The sequence below is a fragment of the Scardinius erythrophthalmus genome (genome assembly GCF_964197995.2).
Source record: "Scardinius erythrophthalmus genome assembly, chromosome: 11".
NCBI lineage: Eukaryota > Metazoa > Chordata > Actinopteri > Cypriniformes > Leuciscidae > Scardinius > Scardinius erythrophthalmus.
Window position 1 is genome coordinate 2,478,532 of NC_138231.1, and position 21,952 is coordinate 2,500,483.

Sequence of the window (21,952 nt, forward strand, 5' to 3'; positions counted from 1 at the left end):
TGTGCGTATGGTTGAGCAGGCCGAGCTGTAGCAGTGATGCTAACGCTGGGATGATCATGAATGTCATTAGTGTGTGTGTGTGTGTGTGTGTGTGTGTGTGTGTGCGTACGGTTGCGCAGGCTGAGCTGTAGCAGTGATGCTAACGCTGTGATGATCATGAATGTCAGTAGTGTGTGTGTGTGTGTGTGTGTGCGTACGTACGTTTGAGCAGGCCGAGGTGTAGCAGTGATGCTAACGCTGTGATGATCATGAATGTCAGTAGTGTGTGTGTGTGTGTGTGTGTGTGTGTGTGTGTGTGCGTACGGTTGAGCAGGCTGAGCTGTAGCAGTGATGCTAACGCTGTGATGATCATGAATGTCAGTAGTGTGTGTGTGTGTGTGTGTGTGTGTGTGTGCGTACGTACGTTTGAGCAGGCCGAGGTGTAGCAGTGATGCTAACGCTGTGATGATCATGAATGTCAGTAGTGTGTGTGTGTGTGTGTGTGTGTGTGCGTACGGTTGAGCAGGCCGAGGTGTAGCAGTGATGCTAACGCTGTGATGATCATGAATGTCAGTAGTGTGTGTGTGTGTGTGTGTGTGTGTGTGTGCGTACGGTTGAGCAGGCCGAGCTGTAGCAGTGATGCTAACGCTGTGATGATCATGAATGTCAGTAGTGTGTGTGTGTGTGTGTGTGTGTGTGTGTGTACGGTTGAGCAGGCCGAGCTGTAGCAGTGATGCTAATGCAGTGATAATCATGAATGTCAGTAGTGTGTGTGTGTGTGTGTGTGTGTGTGTGCGTACGTACGGTTGAGCAGGCCGAGGTGTAGCAGTGATGCTAACGCAGTGATGATCATGAATGTCAGTAGTGTGTGTGTGTGTGTGTGTGCGTACGTACGGTTGAGCAGGCCGAGGTGTAGCAGTGATGCTAACGCAGTGATGATCATGAATGTCAGTAGTGTTTGTGTGTGTGTGTGTGCGTATGGTTGAGCAGGCCGAGCTGTAGCAGTGATGCTAACGCAGTGATGATCATGAATGTCAGTAGTGTTTGTGTGTGTGTGTGTGCGTACGGTTGAGCAGGCCGAGCTGTAGCAGTGATGCTAACGCTGTGATGATCATGAATGTCAGTAGTGTGTGTGTGTGTGTGTGTGTGTGTGTACGGTTGAGCAGGCCGAGGTGTAGCAGTGATGCTAATGCAGTGATAATCATGAATGTCAGTAGTGTGTGTGTGTGTGTGTGTGTGTGTGTGTGTGTACGTACGGTTGAGCAGGCCGAGCTGTAGCAGTGATGCTAACGCTGTGATGATCATGAATGTCAGTAGTGTGTGTGTGTGTGTGTGTGTGTGTGTGTGTGTGTGCGTACGTACGTTTGAGCAGGCCGAGCTGTAGCAGTGATGCTAACGCTGTGATGATCATGAATGTCAGTAGTGTGTGTGTGTGTGTGTGTGTGTGTGTGTGCGTACGTACGGTTGAGCAGGCCGAGGTGTAGCAGTGATGCTAACGCAGTGATGATCATGAATGTCAGTAGTGTGTGTGTGTGTGTGTGTGCGTACGGTTGAGCAGGCCGAGCTGTAGCAGTGATGCTAACGCTGTTATGATCATGAATGTCAGTAGTGTGTGTGTGTGTATGTACGGTTGAACAGGCCGAGCTGTAGCAGTGATGCTAACGCTGTGATGATCATGAATGTCAGTAGTGTGTGTGTGTGTGTGTGTGTGTGTGTGTGTGTGTGCGTACGGTTGAGCAGGCCGAGGTGTAGCAGTGATGCTAACGCAGTGATGATCATGAATGTCAGTAGTGTATGTGTGTGTGTGTGTGCGTATGGTTGAGCAGGCCGAGCTGTAGCAGTGATGCTAACGCTGTGATGATCATGAATGTCAGTAGTGTGTGTGTGTGTGTGTGTGTGTGTGTGTGTGCGTACGTACGGTTGAGCAGGCCGAGCTGTAGCAGTGATGCTAACGCTGTGATGATCATGAATGTCAGTAGTGTATGTGTGTGTGTGTGTGTGTGTGTGTGTGTGCGTATGGTTGAGCAGGCCGAGCTGTAGCAGTGATGCTAACGCTGTGATGATCATGAATGTCAGTAGTGTGTGTGTGTGTGTGTGTGTGTGTGTGTGCGTACGTACGGTTGAGCAGGCCGAGGTGTAGCAGTGATGCTAACGCAGTGATGATCATGAATGTCAGTAGTGTGTGTGTGTGTGTGTGTGTGTGCGTACGGTTGAGCAGGCCGAGCTGTAGCAGTGATGCTAACGCTGTTATGATCATGAATGTCAGTAGTGTGTGTGTGTGTGTGTGTGTGTATGTACGGTTGAACAGGCCGAGGTGTAGCAGTGATGCTAACGCAGTGATGATCATGAATGTCAGTAGTGTGTGTGTGTGTGTGTGTGTGTGTGTGTGTGTGTGCGTACGTACGGTTGAGCAGGCCGAGGTGTAGCAGTGATGCTAACGCTGTGATGATCATGAATGTCAGTAGTGTGTGTGTGTGTGTGTGTGCGTACGGTTGAGCAGGCCGAGGTGTAGCAGTGATGCTAACGCTGTGATGATCATGAATGTCAGTAGTGTGTGTGTGTGTGTGTGTGCGTACGTACGGTTGAGCAGGCCGAGCTGTAGCAGTGATGCTAACGCTGTGATGATCATGAATGTCAGTAGTGTATGTGTGTGTGTGTGTGTGTGTGTGTGTGTGTGTGCGTATGGTTGAGCAGGCCGAGCTGTAGCAGTGATGCTAACGCTGGGATGATCATGAATGTCATTAGTGTGTGTGTGTGTGTGTGTGTGTGTGTGTGTGTGCGTACGGTTGCGCAGGCTGAGCTGTAGCAGTGATGCTAACGCTGTGATGATCATGAATGTCAGTAGTGTGTGTGTGTGTGTGCGTACGTACGTTTGAGCAGGCCGAGGTGTAGCAGTGATGCTAACGCTGTGATGATCATGAATGTCAGTAGTGTGTGTGTGTGTGTGTGTGTGTGTGTGTGTGTGTGTGCGTACGGTTGAGCAGGCTGAGCTGTAGCAGTGATGCTAACGCTGTGATGATCATGAATGTCAGTAGTGTGTGTGTGTGTGTGTGTGTGTGTGTGTGCGTACGTACGTTTGAGCAGGCCGAGGTGTAGCAGTGATGCTAACGCTGTGATGATCATGAATGTCAGTAGTGTGTGTGTGTGTGTGTGTGTGTGTGTGTGTGTGCGTACGGTTGAGCAGGCCGAGCTGTAGCAGTGATGCTAACGCTGTGATGATCATGAATGTCAGTAGTGTGTGTGTGTGTGTGTGTGTGTGTGTGTGTGTGTGTGCGTACGGTTGAGCAGGCTGAGCTGTAGCAGTGATGCTAACGCTGTGATGATCATGAATGTCAGTAGTGTGTGTGTGTGTGTGTGTGTGTGTGTGTGCGTACGTACGTTTGAGCAGGCCGAGGTGTAGCAGTGATGCTAACGCTGTGATGATCATGAATGTCAGTAGTGTGTGTGTGTGTGTGTGTGTGTGTGTGTGTGTGTGTGCGTACGGTTGAACAGGCCGAGCTGTAGCAGTGATGCTAACGCTGTGATGATCATGAATGTCAGTAGTGTGTGTGTGTGTGTGTGTGTGTGTGTGTGTGTGCGTACGGTTGAGCAGGCCGAGCTGTAGCAGTGATGCTAACGCTGTGATGATCATGAATGTCAGTAGTGTGTGTGTGTGTGTGTGTGTGTGTGCGTATGGTTCAGCAGGCCGAGCTGTAGCAGTGATGCTAACGCTGTGATGATCATGAATGTCAGTAGTGTGTGTGTGTGTGTGTGTGTGTGTGTGTGTGTGCGTACGGTTGAGCAGGCCGAGCTGTAGCAGTGATCCTAACGCTGTGATGATCATGAATGTCAGTAGTGTGTGTGTGTGTGTGTGTGTGTGTGCGTACGTACGTTTGAGCAGGCCGAGGTGTAGCAGTGATGCTAACGCTGTGATGATCATGAATGTCAGTAGTGTGTGTGTGTGTGTGTGTGTGTGTGTGTGTGTGCGTACGGTTGAGCAGGCCGAGCTGTAGCAGTGATGCTAACGCTGTGACGATCATGAATGTCAGTAGTGTGTGTGTGTGTGTGTGTGTGTGTGTGTATGTGTGTGTGCGTACGGTTGAGCAGGCCGAGCTGTAGCAGTGATGCTAACGCTGTGATGATCATGAATGTCAGTAGTGTATGTGTGTGTGTGTGTGTGTGTGTGCGTACGGTTGAGCAGGCCGAGCTGTAGCAGTGATGCTAACGCTGTGATGATCATGAATGTCAGTAGTGTGTGTGTGTGTGTGTGTGTGTGTGTGCGTATGGTTGAGCAGGCCGAGCTGTAGCAGTGATGCTAACGCTGTGATGATCATGAATGTCAGTAGTGTGTGTGTGTGTGTGTGTGTGTGTGTGTGCGTACGGTTGAGCAGGCCGAGCTGTAGCAGTGATGCTAACGCTGTGATGATCATGAATGTCAGTAGTGTGTGTGTGTGTGTGTGTGTGTGTGTGTGTGTGCGTACGGTTGAGCAGGCCGAGCTGTAGCAGTGATGCTAACGCTGTGACGATCATGAATGTCAGTAGTGTGTGTGTGTGTGTGTGTGTGTGTGTGTGTATGTGTGTGTGCGTACGGTTGAGCAGGCCGAGCTGTAGCAGTGATGCTAACGCTGTGATGATCATGAATGTCAGTAGTGTATGTGTGTGTGTGTGTGTGTGTGTGCGTACGGTTGAGCAGGCCGAGCTGTAGCAGTGATGCTAACGCTGTGATGATCATGAATGTCAGTAGTGTGTGTGTGTGTGTGTGTGTGTGTGTGCGTACGGTTGAGCAGGCCGAGCTGTAGCAGTGATGCTAACGCTGTGATGATCATGAATGTCAGTAGTCCTCCTCTCCTGCCGAATCCTCCCACCACCGGAAACACCAACACACTCGACGCGAAGGCGATCGCAGCCACTGCGTAATAATGCAGGTGAGACTCGCTTTCCTCCAGAACACTGCGAGCGAAGCAGTGATGGATGCCGTAGCCCGTCAGCCTGAGAGGAAGAAAGAACCATTGATTTTGTGTTGAGATGAGAACGGACGAGCCATGATTAGCTCGGACTGAAAGCCAATCGCCGGCGCTGTTAGTGCAGCGATGCAAACCTGCATCATCCAGATCAGCGGTGCAGAGGGAGTCGTTTAGAGATGTAAAACACGTACAAATATATATATACGTAATAATAAAGAAGATTAAAATAAATGAATAAAAACTGATTAAAATTAAACAACATAAATTAATGAAAATTCGATTAAAATAAATAAAACTTAGAAATGTAGAAAAATAAGAAATGTAAAGAAGTAATGAAGTAAAATAAGTAAATAAAAAAATTAAATTAAAATAAATACTTTTAGAATAAATAACAATTAGATTAAAACAAATACATAAAAATGGATTTAAATAAATGAATAAAAACGTATTCAAATTAAAAAACATAAATGAAAAAAAAAAACGATTCAAATATTTTTTTTATAAATAAATATGTTTAGAATAAATTACAATTAGATTAAAACAAATTTATATATATTTTTTAAATAAATAAATAAAAATTGGAAATGTAGAGAAGAAACAGTGGACAGATGTAAAAAAACAAAATTAAAATAAGTTTAGAATAAATAATAGTTAGATAAAAATAGATTAAAATTATACAAAAATGTAAATAAATTAAAATGTAGAGAAGAAACAGTGTAAAGATGTAAAAATAAATAAATAATAATAAATAAAATTAGAATAAGGTTAGAATAAATAAATAAAATTAGTTTAAAATGAATAAACAATAGATTAAAATAAAATATAGATTTAAATAAAATATAGATTAAAATAAATACAAAACAAATTAACTAAAATAAAAAAGTGATTAAAATAAGCAAATAAATAACAAATCTAACAGTACAAAAAAAAAACCCCCCAAAAAAAACAATAAAGTAAGAATAGAAACTAAATATCTACCAAAAACGATTTTAGTAATTATAATTATTTATAATAGTAATTTTTCCACAGTATAAATTTCTATTTAAATCTGAGGAAGAGGGTCCCTGATATCTGTGTGTCTGCGGCGCATTAAACACTGAAAGCCCTGATCAAGATCACAGAAAACAATCCAGATTCAAGTTTAGAAATTGTGATTATAAATCTACTTTCCTTCCAAAGGTGACTAACAAGAGCTCTGATATATCAGTGTTTCAGATCGCTCTATCCGTCAGAATCATTTGTTAACGAACAAGTATTCATTACTAGCTCATCGTTTCTGCATTAAATTATTACATTGTTTAAATAATTTTTTTTTAGCTGTGATTTTGTACATTTCTGAAATACATAACTCTGATTACAGATCACTGTAAAGCTGCTTTGAAACCATGTGTGTGTGAAAATCGCTGTACATATAAATGTGATTGAGTTGAATATTGTGAGGTGCATCTGGAGACACTTACGAGTTCACACACAGGACCACGGTGTTCTTCCACAGGTTTCGGGTGCCGGTCAGTTGCGTTACGCACGACGTCTTTGGCTTCTGTTGCAGTTCTGCTTCCAGCTCTATAAACCATCATCATCATCACCATCACCATCACCATCACCATCATCATCATCCTCATCCTCATCCTCATCCTCATCCTCATCATCATCATCATCATCATCATCCTCATCATCATCCTCATCATCATCATCATCATCATCATCATCATCATCATCCTCCTCATCCTCATCCTCATCATCATCCTCATCATCATCATCCTCATCATCATCCTCATCATCATCCTCATCATCATCATCCTCCTCATCCTCAAGGTAAAGCACTGATCTCACCTCAGCGACGGCGAGCTCACCTGAGAGGATGCCACTGGGGTCGGTTGCCGTGTCGACGCTGTTGCTATGGGCGATTCGGTACATTTGTCTCTTGGCTCTTTGGTAATGTTGAGTGGCCAACAACCAGCGCAGGGATTCGGGAAACATCCTGACACGAGAACCAGAAGCGTTAGTTCTGTCGGTTACACTTTATTTTAAGGTGTCATTGTTACAGTGTAATTACATATTTAAGTACTGAGTAATATTAATTAACTACATGTACTTACTATAGGGTTAGGGTTTGGTTGAGGGTTAGTTGCATGTAATTATGCATCATTTACTGTTATTACTATAGTAAGTACATGCAACATATGTAACAAGGACACTGTAAAATTAAGTGTTACCCACATTTGTTACAGTATTGATTAATCTTTATTAATATTAGTTAATAAAAATACAGCTGGTCATTGGTTGTTCATGTTAGTTCACAGTGCATTAACTAATGTTAACAAACACAACCTTTGATTTTAATAACGTATTAATAAATGTTGAAATTAGTATTAACTAATATTAATAAATGTTATAGAAGTATTGTTCATTCTTAGTTCATGTTGACTAAGGTAATTAACTAATGAACCTTATTGTAAAGTGTTACCGTCTTCTTTATATGTGTTGTTTCAGGATGGTAACATTTGAAATAGATTATAGACTATCATAATGGACCAAAGCAACAAAACAAAAAACTCATTCAAGATACGGCACAGCAATTAATGCAAACGGTTACAGAAAACAAAACACTACTAAAGTATGTAGAGAAATTGTGGTCAAAATATCCGTCAAATACATGCAAAAACACAGTGGAAAACAGTTCAGCATCTAGATATCAAGTTTCAACCTGGTTACACTAAATGCATCTATATAGCACACAAAGGCCCCTATCTTGCACCCAGCGCAATTGACTTTGTACAGCGACGCATGTATCATTCCTATTTCTCACCCGACACACAGCGGACTTCTCCCTCCACAGACGCACGTCGGTAAATTAGGGAATGAACTTGCGCTCCCGGGGGCGGTTCAGCGAAAAGAGGAGGCGTGTTCCGGCGCAAACGTTCCCTGGTGCTATTTTGCAGTTTCAGAAAACAATTCCGCCACTGACCAGGAGAAACCTCGTCTAAAGTCAGTGGTGTGTTGCGCATGTTATTCAGACGCTATTTTAAGGGCGCATGCTTGGCCATAATGTAGCGTGTGCACAACACACACACTTTGCTTCTCTCATCTACACACAGAAGCAGCAGTTCTCATTTTTAGAAAACCATTCATTATTACAAAGAAAAATATTACCACACGAGGGAAATCATTGTTGTGTCCATGAAGATAGGCATAAAAATAGGCATAATTCTAGCTTACACATTTACCCAAATGATCATACGCCTGTTTAACCGAAGCTAATCTGGGTGTGTTTCTCCGTCCCCAATGTCACTTCTCTGTGTTTTACGGCCCTGACGAGAACGTCGGTCTCCTCGGCTGTGAACCGCTCCTGGCAAATCCGCCGTTATAATAGCAATCCGCCGTTATAATAGCAATCCGCCGTTATAATAGCAATCCGCCGTTATAATAGCAATCCGCCATGGAACAAGCGCGTCTGCTCTTAAAGGGAATGTGAGATGACGCTCTGATTGGTTTATTTCACGTTACGCCCAAACCACACCTATGAGTGATGAAGCGACTTCAGACCAACACATTTTAGATTTGCGTCGGGCGCGAGACCCGCCCACAAAGTTACTTGCGTTTCAGATCGTTAAAAAAGGGCCCATTGTGTTTATCATGCAATTTATACACGAAAATTTTTTTACGTGCATATGATAGGGATGCATTACAGACCCATTTTCATGAGATCAGACTGCAAGTTTACCTGCAAGTAAAAAATGTAATGGTGAAATTCACCAAACCTAGTGATTACACAGCTAACTAAAATAGGAGTGAGCGGGGCACACACTAACGCGGGGCTAGTTGTCACACACATGGTTTAAAACTTTACACTCATGCCAACATGATGAAACTTAGTGTATTTACTAGCTGCCATATCAACACTTTATAGAGAAAAACAATGCGGCAAAATGAAAAAATCTTTGGAGGATATCACTGAACATTTAACCATAGCAAAAGTTAATTCTTAAGTTATTTTTCATCTCTGTTTCTTTTTTTCTTTTTTTTTTTAAATTAGACAAATCTGATGTTGTTTTTAATCTTATATCTGTTATTTAACAGTTGATATGGTTCTTTAATGCTGATCTAACCAGCAGAAGACACTCGCCAGGTTTAAACCCCAGGTGTGCAGGCGGGGCATGTTGTCACACTGAGTTACAATGAGCCCCTATTAGAAATATGATCTTCTATTCTATACTTGAAACAAAACCACATGATTGTACAAGACGTGTGTGAAATGAATGAGGGAAAAAATAAATTCTCTGAACCCGAAGTGGATTTACACAAATCGCTCTCCCCTATGTTCTAACAAGCTTTTGCTAACGTTCCCATTAGGTTATAAATAACGTTACTTCTGAATGTTCTCTGAACGTTTAAAGCAACACTAAAGCACTTTTCCTCTGCGGTCCCCCTACAGGTTGGAAGCGGAATTGTCCATTACCGCTGGAAATGCACTTGCATAGTGCGGTTACAGCAGATAAAGGACCGGAAAGCGAATGCAGAAGTGCCGTTCACCCTGTTACGAGTTGATGAACCACTGATACGATTTTGGAAACATTATTTTAAGGTAAAAAAAAGTTATTTTGTGTTGCTTTAAAATGGCCCATTTTTTAAATGTAATGCGAATGTAAAGGACACATTCCATCTCATCATTCTTCAAACAAATTCGGAATGTTACTTTTGAATGTTTGAATGAAAATTCCGAAACTAGTAGCAACATTTAAAAACGCTACATCAGATGAAGCGCTTCAGGTAAAAACGTTCCGTGAACGATATTTTTAAAGCACACATTAATAAAGACCAGATAACTTTAAACAAGTGTTTTATTAATGTTCCTGGAAGAACGTTTGCTCATGACTTTGAGAGAACCTTAATGTTCTGAGAACGTTCCCTGTTAACTGGCTTGGTTCTTCCTCATAAACTGGATTTTATTTCCATGCATTGCAGTCGGAAATTTTTATTATTTTTTATTAAGTAATAAACTATTTTTTTGTGTTGCATGCATTGGTAGGAGAACCGAACTAGTGTTTCTGTGCTTTATGAGAGTCTTACCAGACATACGGCAGCATGAGCACAAATGGAGCGATGATTACAATCTGAAGAATCTGCCAATCACGGCACAGCGCCGCTAGACCGGGCATCAGCATCTGCCCGCCCACGATGATCAGACTGGCGATCATGGTCATGGAGAAACGCCATTTGGGCAAACACAACTCAATCCCTGAGAGACGGAGAGATCACCACAGAATCAAAACAGGACACTTCAAGTCATGAATTCATAAATGGACAATTCTTGTTTTTTATGCACAAAATTATTTTTGTTAAATTCATGTTCCTCATAATTTTCCCTCGTTAATTCTTCCCTCCCTCTTGTACTAACTTGCAGCATCTCTTCTCTTCTCAGATGACGAGGGCGGGGCAACCTGTCACTCACATGAGATCAGCCAATAGCAAACCACAACCATCCAATCAATTCCTCAAGAACAAAATCAAGCCCCGCCTACCTTTGTTCTTGTTACAGACGCCATTTCACTTGGATATACAATAGTGGAGAAAAGACGAGCACAACTTCTGTTTCATGCCGACTTTAAACAAGTAATAAAAACTCAGTGAGTGTTTTAGCGCAATTTTCTCACGTCATGGGATCACAACACTTAGAGATAGTAAATCTTTTCCTGGATTTTTTTTGTGCGTTCCCGAGATTAGACCTTCCTTAACATAATGCCGAAAACCCGAAGTCTCTAGGTGGTCTGGTTGAGGAAGAGATAGAAGTGCAAGATTGGTGCGCACAGACAGAACAGAAATCATGAGTTAACAATCGCAATTTTGTCCGGTGGAAAATTGCGCTAAAAAACAGGAGATCCATTCTATATTAGATTTTATTTATTTATTTATACATATATTCTTTTTTATGCGGTAAATTGTATTTTTATCATGACAAATGTGTGAAACACAAATATAGTTAAATGCATGACATGTAAGATTCAAAAGAAATGACATTAAAGTGTATTTTAGTTTACCATAAATGCTTCTCAGTACATTTTACAACTCTACTTCAAAGACAATAAATGACCAAAAATTACATATAAAGATGTACTTAAAAAGACAGTTCACCCAAAAATAAAAAATCTGTCATAATTTACTCACCCTCAAGTTGTTCCAAACCTGTATAAATGTCTTTCTTCTATTGAACACAAAGGAAGATATTTAAAAAAAAATTAACCAAACAGTTGATGGACCCATTGACTTCTATATTATCATACTATCATACAACTGTTTTCTTACTGTCATTTTTACTGTATTTCTGATCAAATGAAATGCAGCCTTTGTAAGTGTCAAGAAGAGACCACAGTGTAACGTTATACTACAACATGTGTGTGTCTATGTGTGAGTAACTCATTATTTTTGCTCTTCAGTTGTCCAAATAAACTCCCAACAGATCAATTTGTCGTCATGAGTGGATATTAAACAGAGAACATATGCTGGTTATTCTGTGTTGCTGAGGTTATTCTGAAGATGCATCTAAGAGTTTTGCCATTCTTTTTCACCTGATTTGAGGCCAAACACCATAAAAAATATTTTATGAAAGTAAAAATCTTGTTGACGTTATGGATCCCTTTGTAAATCAATATGATATCCATTATAAACAAAAAGCTTTTGAGAAAATTGAGCGCTGTAAAGCATCAGACTTCAAATGTCATCGGGGTCTGAGCGAAGCAGAAAGTAGCTCCATTAAAGTAAATTAATGAACTCAGAGGTGTTCCGGCGATTGAACACACACACACACACACACACACACACACACACACACACACACACAGCTTCCCCCGGCCTCTGTAAAAGCTACTTAATCAGCATCACTTAATGTTTGCTCATCAGAAAACCACTTTCTAAAGCACACAGAGAATTAAACAGATCACATAAATTAAACTGTGTGCTTAAAGGAGAACCTGGGCTTACAGCGACTTTTTTTTTACCCCAAAATCAAAAGAATAGGCTATGTATGAAATTATATTTTGCATAAAGAAAATAAGGACTACTTCAAGGCTTTATACATGTCAGATATTTTAGTTTGTTTGTTTGCTATTCTTATTCTTAATGTATAATTAAATGTAGTATTTAATTTAATATTTTTCATTAAAAAATATAAATATACTAAAAAAAAAGTTTTTATATACAGTATATCTAGATCATTCATGAAACTCTAGATTGCGCAGGCTAACGATCCTTTACATGCAATCTGGAAGCAATCACATCATTACCACATGACACGATCTGATTGGCTCTGCTGATCCTGCAAGCCAATGAGATTGCTTGCTCAACATTTAAATAGTCTGGTTGATTGTTTGCTGTAAGCTAGTCCTGCAGTGCTATCTCATTCCTCTAACCCCTCCACCTGCCCAGATCTGATACGGGGTTTATGCGTGTCTGTTTATGCAGCAGCTTCTTCTGTTTTACTACTTGGTGATTTCAATATACATGTTGAAACTAGTGGTGGGCAGATCGAGGCTTCGTGGAACACTGAAACACTTTAAGCAAATGTGCCGTATTGTGTCGAGGCTTCGAAACAATCCGACACCCGTCTCCACGGTGACCCCTAGTGGTCAGGACAGTGTAAATGCAACAAAAACCCGGGACAACCATGCATAAAAACATCTATTGCAAATTTTTTATCGAAAGTAAAATCTTTTAAATGCAATTATATAATCATCTAATAAGATTATCAAGTGTCTATATGTTCTTTTATAAATTGTCAGGGTTTGTCCTATGAATGGCTCAGCTAAACAGGTCAATAAGAGACTATTAACTACTATTATTCATTATAATACTTAATGTATAAAACTGATCAGAGATCAGGTAAAACCCACAGACACTTGTTCATTGGTTGGCAGAGACTCCTCATGATTCATGAGTTGATAGAGATCATCGCCCACCAGCAGTGAACCATTGAAATTTCGAAGTGTTTCGAAACGGTTTTGACGTAATGAAGCCTCATTTACTGAAATCACGTGTCCCTCGGAACATAAGATTCCTAAAGGTTTCGAAGCTTTATGAAGCAGTGTTTTGAAATTGCCATCACTAGCTGAAACTGATCATGCAGAATCCCATGGACTTATGCCAGTGTTCGAATGTTTTTATTTCTTACATCATGTGGATTTTCCTACTCACTCAAAAGGTCACACACTTGCTTTGTCCTGTTGGTTTACATAATGTTTCTGTGCTTGATTCTCAAATTGGTATGTCTGATCATCTTATCATAGAAGTAAACTCAGCTGTGAATTGCCTCTTCCAAGGCTGAAATCCATCATAACTTACTATAACCTCAACTCTGTGAATCCATTGCTGTTTTCCAGATCTGTGTAAACTCACCTTTCCGACTTTTACCCTTTTTAGTAATGCTTCCTCTCGACTCAAAACGCTGTTTTGCATAGTCATTAAACTTACTAACCTGACACGAGTAACTCAGCTGAGCTCTGCGACTCATTTCTACACTTCAGTATATATAATCTCTTCCGGTCTATAGCCCTGTTCGTACAGGATTTGTTTTACAAGTGTGGATGAAGTAATGTATTTTACCACAGGACGTCTGTAATATTAATGGCCAATTCGTCGGGATAAGAGATCTCAGTAAACTAGCAGAAGTGGCAGAGTAACTCGATTTCACTCCTGTCGTCATGTGTGTATTACATTGCTTCCTGATATCACATGCGCAAACACACATAACCTATATTTATATATATAAAACAGTAAAGTCTGGTCGAATGATGTACTAATTAACTTCAGATTGGATTGTGTTGGTAATAGGCTCTTACCTAACGCTAAAAGATGTTTTGTTCCTCTAACAAGTGCTGTCGATCTTTCTGATCTGAATGGTGTGTGTAAAACACTTGAGTTTTGCCACAGACTCGTCCCAGCGTCTAGAACGCAAATCAATGCTTTTTCAAGCGTCTTGAAAAACCGCGGAAAACTACTTTTAAACAGGAAATGATGGAATATTGACGTAATATCTACAGCGGGTGTATTCGCATGGGATTAGCATTACCTGAGGTCATTTTTCCGGACCTTTTTACTGAAGGTAAAAGTCGCCGTAATCTTTACTGACATTGTCCGTCGTGATTACTGAGATGCACATTCAGACGGGACTAAAATCACTGAGAAGCTCTGGTAATTATTACTTTACCCCACCTCTCCATGATACACTAGTCCTGTCCGAATAGGGCTTTTGTCCTCTCCTTTCCTCCCACAGGACCTTCACTCCTGTCACCTTCACTAACCTTGACCCTCCCACCTCAGCCTATATCTAATCAAGCCATCAAACTCGTCTCCCTGTCATCTTGACCCGGCCCCGACTGCCTTACTTGAAAAGTGTGCTTCTGTAAATTTCACTGCCCATTCCCATTCTCATTTCCCAACTGCTTAATACTGGTTTTGTTAACCCCTGTTTTAAAGAAACCCGGCCTCAACCATTCTGACACGGCCAATTATAGACCAAATTTGCATCTTCCATTTCTCTCGGAGCCGCTTGAGAAAGTGCTTGCTGCTCAACTCCAGAACTATTTGTCATCACACAACCTTTATGAATGCATCCAATCAGGTTTGTGCACTCTCCACAGCACTGAGACAGCACTTCTCTGGGTTGTAAATGATCTTCTCATGCCCATCGACTCGGGCTCCATCTGCACTTTAATTCTCCTTGACATCTCTGCTGCATTTGACACCATTTCTCACAGTATTCTCATCTCTCGACTCTCTTTGCTCTTGGTATTTCTGGAACTGTCCTGTTCTGGTTCATTTCCAACTTGTCTGACCATCAGCATTACATTTCTATCCGTCAGGCTAAGTCCACTACGGGCCCTGTCTCACACGGTGTGCCACAGGGCTCTGTTCTTGGACCTTTACTCTTCCTCATCTGCATGCTTCCCTTCCCGTCAACATGGCTTTAACTTTCATTGCTGTGCAGATGAAATGATACATTCGTTCCCAATGCACTTTCTTCTTTCCCCACCAACTCCATTTTGGCTTGTATAAACAATTAACTCTTTCCTTGCCAGCGTTTTTTTTTTAAGTTGCCAGCAACCGCAGCGTTTTTGATCATTTTCACAAAAATATCATGGCCCCCAGAATATTTAGTTGTATGAATATCTGAACATGCAATATATATAAAAAAAAGAACAGACCCTCTCTCAATGTTATTCTAGTTTCATGCGTTCTTTATATCAACACTTAAATATGGGTAAGTTTCATAAAAAAGCAACATTTTGACCAAAAACCTGAGAAAATCATGTTTTTGTCAAAGACCACATCCAGACCAGGTTCAGAATGATGATAAGAACACAGATGGAGTAGATCGAGCTTCACAGGCCTATAGCTCGTCCTGAATCAATATTTCAGTCAGTAACATTAGGCAGTTTTGATTTATATGCTGTTTAATGTTGATGATCGCTTTATTTTACACATGCATATGATTGCATATGATATCGCATCTTCCTCACATGTGTTTTGATCATAGACTGTATAAAATAATGGACGTAGAGTCCGTGACGTCACCCGTAGGTTTCTGAAGAGCATTTTTGGAGCTTAAAGTGGGCGAAGCCGGCCGTCGCATCATTCCCGGATAAACGTAAATGTGCAGCGAGGCGGATTAGCTGAGGTGACGTGACGCTAACAGAGCAGACAAACGGCTAGTAGTGACATCAGCGGTAATCCACCTGTCACTCAAGTGGCCACACCCTTAATTATGCAGAACTTTAAGGCTTTATATAATTTAAACGGATGAGTTGTAAAAAAAAAACAGGCTGTAAACACATTTTTTTCTGCTGTAAAGTTTTGCATTAACATGGGGGTCTATGGGATTGAGTGTGTCTCTAGCGGCCAGTCGATGAATTGCAGATTAAGTCACTTAGGTGAGAGACCGGAAGGTTGCCGCTCGGTTTTGACCAGGATAATAAGTACTTTTTCAGAAGATGTGTCATAGCGCCCTCTATCGTATAACAGTGAAAACACGTAAAGACTGAAATTTCCCTCAATGGCGGGGAAAGAGTTAATGAAATAAATGCATGGATGTCCAGTCATTTTCTAAAACTAAACACTGATGAAACAAATATACATCTGATTGGTTTACATCCCGTCTCTGTTGACAATATTGATATTGCTGGTTTCCTAGTTTGTTAAAAACCCGGCTATATTTTTTTATTCTTCCCTCCCTTTCTCCCTTTACCAAATCTGCCCTTTTCCACCTCTGGAATAGTGCTCGTTTACGTCTGTTCTGAAACAAACATACTTAAACCCCGTATCAGATCTGGGCAGGTGGAGGGGTTAGAGGAATGAGATAGCACTGCAGGACTAGCTTACAGCAAACAATCAACCAGACTATTTAAATGTTGAGCAAGCAATCTCATTGGCTGCAGGATCAGCAGAGCCAATCCGATTGTGTCATGTGGTAATGATGTGATTGCATGTAAAGGACCATCATTCTGCCTTTTTCCATCTCTGGAATATTGCTTGTTTATGTCCGTTCTTAAATATCAATGATGCTGAGACTCAAGGTCATGCTTTCGTTACCCCCCGCCTAGACTCCTGTAATTTCCTCTTTTTCGGCATACCCACTACAACACTTAATAAGCTCCAATATATTCAGACTCCGCAGCCAGGGTCCTCACACATACCAAGAAATCCTCCCACATTACTCCAGTTTTATGCAGATTACATTAGCTACGTCTCCGTGTGCAATACAAGGAACTTCTCATCACATTGAAAGCCCTTCATGGTCTCGCTCCCCTGTATATTTCTGACCTCATTCAATTATCTACACCCCTGCCTGCACTCTTGGGTCCTCTGAATCTGGTCTATATATACACACTAGCAGTGAAACGTTTCGGATAGGTTAGATTTTATGTGTTTTTAAAAGAAGTCTCTTCTGCTCACCAAGGCTGCATTTATTTGATTAAAAATACAAAAAAAAACCCCCAGGAATATTGTAAAATATTATTACAATGTAAATCATCTGTTTTCTTTGTGAATATATAGTAAAGTGTAATTTATTCCTGTGATCAAAGCTGAATGTTCAGCATCATTACTCCAGTCTTCAGTGTCACATGATCCTTCAGAAATCACTCTAATATGATGATTTGACGCTCGAGAAACATTTCTCATTATTATCAGTGTTGAAAACAGTTGTGGACAATTTTTTTCAGGATTCTTTGATGAATAGAAAGTTCAAAAGAACAGCTTTTGTAACATTAAACGCTACCGTTCAAAAGTTTGGGGTCAGTAAGAATTTTTATTTTATTTTTTGGGGGGAAATAAATAAAAGAAATCAATACTTTTATTCACCAAGGATTAATTAAATTGATCAAAAGTGACAGTAAAGACATTTATAATGTTACAAAAAATTCTGTTTAAGATAAATGCTGCTATTTCAGATAATCCTTTTATCTTAATTTTTCTCTTTTGTGTAAATCCACTTCAGAATAATGTGTGTTGTGTAAGACTTTAGCGACAAAAATTATGATATACATGATATTTTTTAAAATAAACAATTTTACTCATCAAGGACGCATTAAACTAATCAAAAGTGACATTTAAAGATAAAGACATTGAGAATGTTACACAATATTATATTTAAAACAAATGTTGTTCGTTTGAACTTTTGAACATCAAAGAATCCTGAAAAATGAAATTTATCAGTTTCCATAAAAATGTGGCAATTTTCAACATTCTTGATCATCAGATCCTCATTAGAGTGATTTCTGAAGGATCATGTGACACTGAAGACTGGAGTAATGATGCTGAAAATACAGCTTTGATCACAGGAATAAATTACACTTTACTGTATATTCACATAGACAACAGATGATTTACATTGTAATAAAATTTCACAATTTTTACATTTTTTTGGTTGTATTTTTAATCAAATAAATGCAGCCTTGGTGAGCAGAAGAGACTTAACATACAAAACCTTACCGATCCAAAACTTTTGACTGGTAGTGTATATATATATATAGATGTAGAAACCTCAAGCGACAGAAAGCGAAGAGAATAAAACTCACTCAGGACGTAAAGGGTCAGTCTGATGGCCGCCAGACAGAATCCTTCGAAGAAGCGTAGCGTGCTGAACATGGCCATATCCACGGAAAACGCCACGGCTAACCCGAACACCAGCACGGACAGCACCGACACCAGCAGAACTGGGATACGGCCCAACCTGACAGGGTTTACAGTAAGAGTTATGAATATATACAGTATATATACGACCGTAACCATCATGCTACATGTTTGGTAACGTACCAGTCTGCCATCGCTCCCATCAGCAAGTACCCGAAAATGGACCCGACCAACAGAGAGAACTTGGCGATGTGAACCTTCCACTCTCCGTCACACACCAGCGTCCACTGCAAGCAAAACAACACAGACTGATACAGAAATATCACATGACCGCTGATATAGACCTACAGTCGAACCGGACGCCTTCAACATTTCTCACATTATCAGTTTATTCGCTATAGTTTAGATAGAAAATGGTGATAAAATATGAGTTATGAACTCAGTTGATATTTGATGGTTTTGTCCGTCCTTCTGTTAGACTGTCTCACACATGAATTATGTTGAATATCTGTCAGCTGTTAAATTTAACTACACAATTAGATAATACCAGTTTAGCTCAACCAATCACCAAGCAATGCTTCATTGTGTTCAGTCTGTGTGTAAAAAGAGCATTAGCAATTAAAGAAAACACACTTCAGCAGAACATGATCAGCTCAAAGTGTATGAAGAATGTTTGTGTATAATATGTCACAGTTTACTTTATTTTGCTCTCCTCACTTAGCCTACATAAATTAACTATAGTGTCCTGCACACACTAGTAAAAAAATATATAAAAAATTATGTCTGGTGTCTGAATTTTTGATTGTATATAGCACCATAATTGTCAATCAAATCAAAGTGTGATATCCAGTAAGTCATACAGGCCTGTACTTAAAATATGAAATATATGGTGTAACCTCTCAAGAATATAGTGATGTTTCACCCTAAAAATATAATGTTTTGTGACATTATTTTCATGTCAGCTAAGCATTTTTCTCCAAAATAAATATAATTTTCCTAACAGGAATAAAAACTAAATATATAATTACTGTAATGTGTAAAAATAAATGTATTAGAATATTTATACATGATGAAAGTATTTAAATTCTTGTGTTAGAGTATTTTCTATTGTAATGCAGTAAAAACAATTAGAATAATGAGAATCAGATTTAAACTCAAAGCCGAATCATCCAGATGCAATGCAATTTATAAAAGATTTGGTGGTGAAATGTGGTCAAATATCACGAAAACAATGTCACAATGCAACATCTTCTTGATGCAAATTATAATTAATTTCTTTATATTGATTAAAGATTGAGAAATCCCTGCGTAAAAAAGTAAAACACAAACACATGGGGCCTAAAATATCAAATGCATCCTGCATGACTCGCACCACATTTAAAGGACATTGTGTTTCAGACATTGAAAAGAGACAAATTTGATTAGAAATTGACCAATACACATAGAAGTGAGTAAATATCCTCTATCCTGCAGTGTGTGTCTCATCCCCAAGCAGCAAACGGCCCAAAACGCTTCATTAGCATTTGTTTACATGAATGAATGAATGAATTAACCTCTTTAACACACACTCAGTAAAGATTAGACTATCGGTGTGAGAAAGGTCACACACACACACACACACACACACACACACACACACACACACACACACACACACACAGCTATTCGGCCAAAGAAACGCTGTGCATCACTTCTGTCAGGCTCGTCGATAAACGACTGAGTTTGAAGGAAAGCTTGTGCATCTTCTGTGTCATGAAGCTCTGAAGGGAACTGTGTGAGATAATGTGACAGAGCTTTAGTTCTGCGCGAGATGCACATGCAGAGATGTCTACATGGAGTCCCTCAGCATGCAAAGACATTCGCAGAACTGTTTGTGCAATCTGACAGTCCCTTTAAACGTACATTATAGTTTCTGGGCCTCACAGTACACATTTACACATGTTATCTGCATGTTTCTCTCTGCACATTTACACGTTATCTGCTCCGGTCTGGTCTGGGTGTAACACTGAGCTCTCCGTCTGATATGCACACACACTCACTCATAACCCTGTGACACTGCTGTTAAACACCTCATTTACATGACTAACGGTGATCAATGCAACCTCTGATCAACTAAATCTGCAAGTGCATCACACAATTGGTATAGTTCTGTGAGTTATTCATATTAAAATTGGAGGGAAAATACGAGCTGATTTGATGTTAAATGTTTACAGATTTGGTGTGTGTTCGAGTGCATGTTCAGGTATAGGCCACAAATATAACATGCAATGTGATTTCTCATCATAGTAAACATCAAACCGTCTGTTAGTTTTGCTAATAAAGAATATAAGATCCTTTCCGGTGTATTGCACAGATGTCTCTGTTAAAGGAAATAAAGGAATAGTTCACCCCCAAAATTTAAAGTCTTTTACCAGTTTACTGTCATGTTACTGTTTTGTTTGTCATTCCAGACCAACGCAAGATTAAATTGTTAAGGCGATTCACGCATTTGCAATGTATTGGCCAATAGTTTTCATAAAGTTAGGGAAGCTAATTTCCATTTCCTACAATGATGCGTTGGTAGATTTTAATTATTATATTAAAACATTGTGATTATGAGACAAAACGTTGAAATTATGTCACAAAATTCTAAATTAGAAGATAAAAAGTCACAAAAAGTTGACAGGTTTTGACGTCAAAATGTTGCCTTTTTATCTCATTATGATCTCGTATGATTATCTCATATGATTTCCCAAATAATATTTTTCTTATATGGCGGAATGTGCTTCCTTTGTATGACAGACAGACCAAAAATTCAAGCTGTTATTTGCTGACAATCTGCTGCATTTTCACCGCTCAAGCGCTCCAGTCCCCATTCACTCCCATTGTAAAGAAAAGAACTGTTCTTTTAAACAGTGTTTAAAAGATGTTCGGCTAAACATCTTCTTTTGTTTTCCAATGAAGAAAGCACGTCATATGAGTATGGAAGGACACGATAGTGAGTAAAAACGACAGAACATGAATGTGAATTTTAACCGATGACGGAATAAAAAAAAAAAAAAAATGTTTTCGGTGAACTATTCCTTTAAATGGAAGCTTTCCATCAAGCCGGAGGGAATCCTTTTTCCAAGGGCATCCATCAGTAGATCTTACCTTAGTGACCACATTCTGCTGCAGTCCCGATTGCAGCTCGAACCTCCACTCCGAGCACATACACGCCGTAACGAAGCCGTTCTCAGTGCCGTTCCCGATCAGATCCACGAATAAATCCCGTTCCGAGCCCGTCCCGTTCCCCGCGCGCACGCACTTCCTGTCCGGTTGACCGAGCAGAAAGTGATCGGAGAACTGGATGAACGAGATGAGGAAGGCAGGGATCCACGTTAGAGCCACCAGGCGCCTCTGATACCTCCCGAACCCCCCGAGGAACGGCAGAACCACCGTGTCCACCTGCGAGAGCCGCTTGTGCGGTTCGGGCTGCGACACATTCCCGTTCTCCGCCGGTGCGTCGAGCCGGTCCAGCCGAACCGCATCCATTGCGCGTCGGTTTCAGGGTCTTTGTCTTAAAATCACACGCACACACACTGAGAGAAGTCTGAAGTCTGAACAGAACCCAGTCTGAATCCGAGCTTTGATAATCCAGTTGATGCGCAAGGGGCCCCATAAGGTCTTTGTCGAACCCGGTGGTCACAGCGCCATCGCCGGGCTGTAGAGACCCGGTGGTCTCCAACAGGTCCGCAGGTTACGCAGCTGATGCACAGGTGTGGCCCGTGTATCCATCATTGAATCCCGCTGAACTCACATCAGGGATGATGATGATGATGATGCTGCGCCCGTGAGCCGATCACACCCAACGCTCGCGCACTACCTCATAAATAACCCCTATGTAGGCTAATGAAGGCTTGGTTATAACGCGTCGCACGCCCGCGTGC

At 40.6% G+C, this 21,952-nt stretch overlaps 1 protein-coding gene across 1 annotated transcript in view; it reads right to left on the bottom strand.

The window, feature by feature from the left end:
- Positions 1-21,952, bottom strand: part of LOC308698457 (solute carrier family 22 member 23) — a 41,421-nt gene extending 19,469 nt beyond the window's left edge. The window contains exons 1-7 of the mRNA XM_081378548.1: positions 21,177-21,952; positions 18,228-18,331; positions 17,990-18,144; positions 9,993-10,161; positions 6,776-6,903; positions 6,383-6,485; positions 4,736-4,947 (exon numbers count right to left, since the gene is read on the bottom strand). Coding sequence (XP_081234674.1) covers positions 4,736-4,947; positions 6,383-6,485; positions 6,776-6,903; positions 9,993-10,161; positions 17,990-18,144; positions 18,228-18,331; positions 21,177-21,557 — 1,252 coding nt within the window. The 5' untranslated portion in view covers positions 21,558-21,952. The remainder of the gene's footprint in view (positions 1-4,735; positions 4,948-6,382; positions 6,486-6,775; positions 6,904-9,992; positions 10,162-17,989; positions 18,145-18,227; positions 18,332-21,176) is intronic.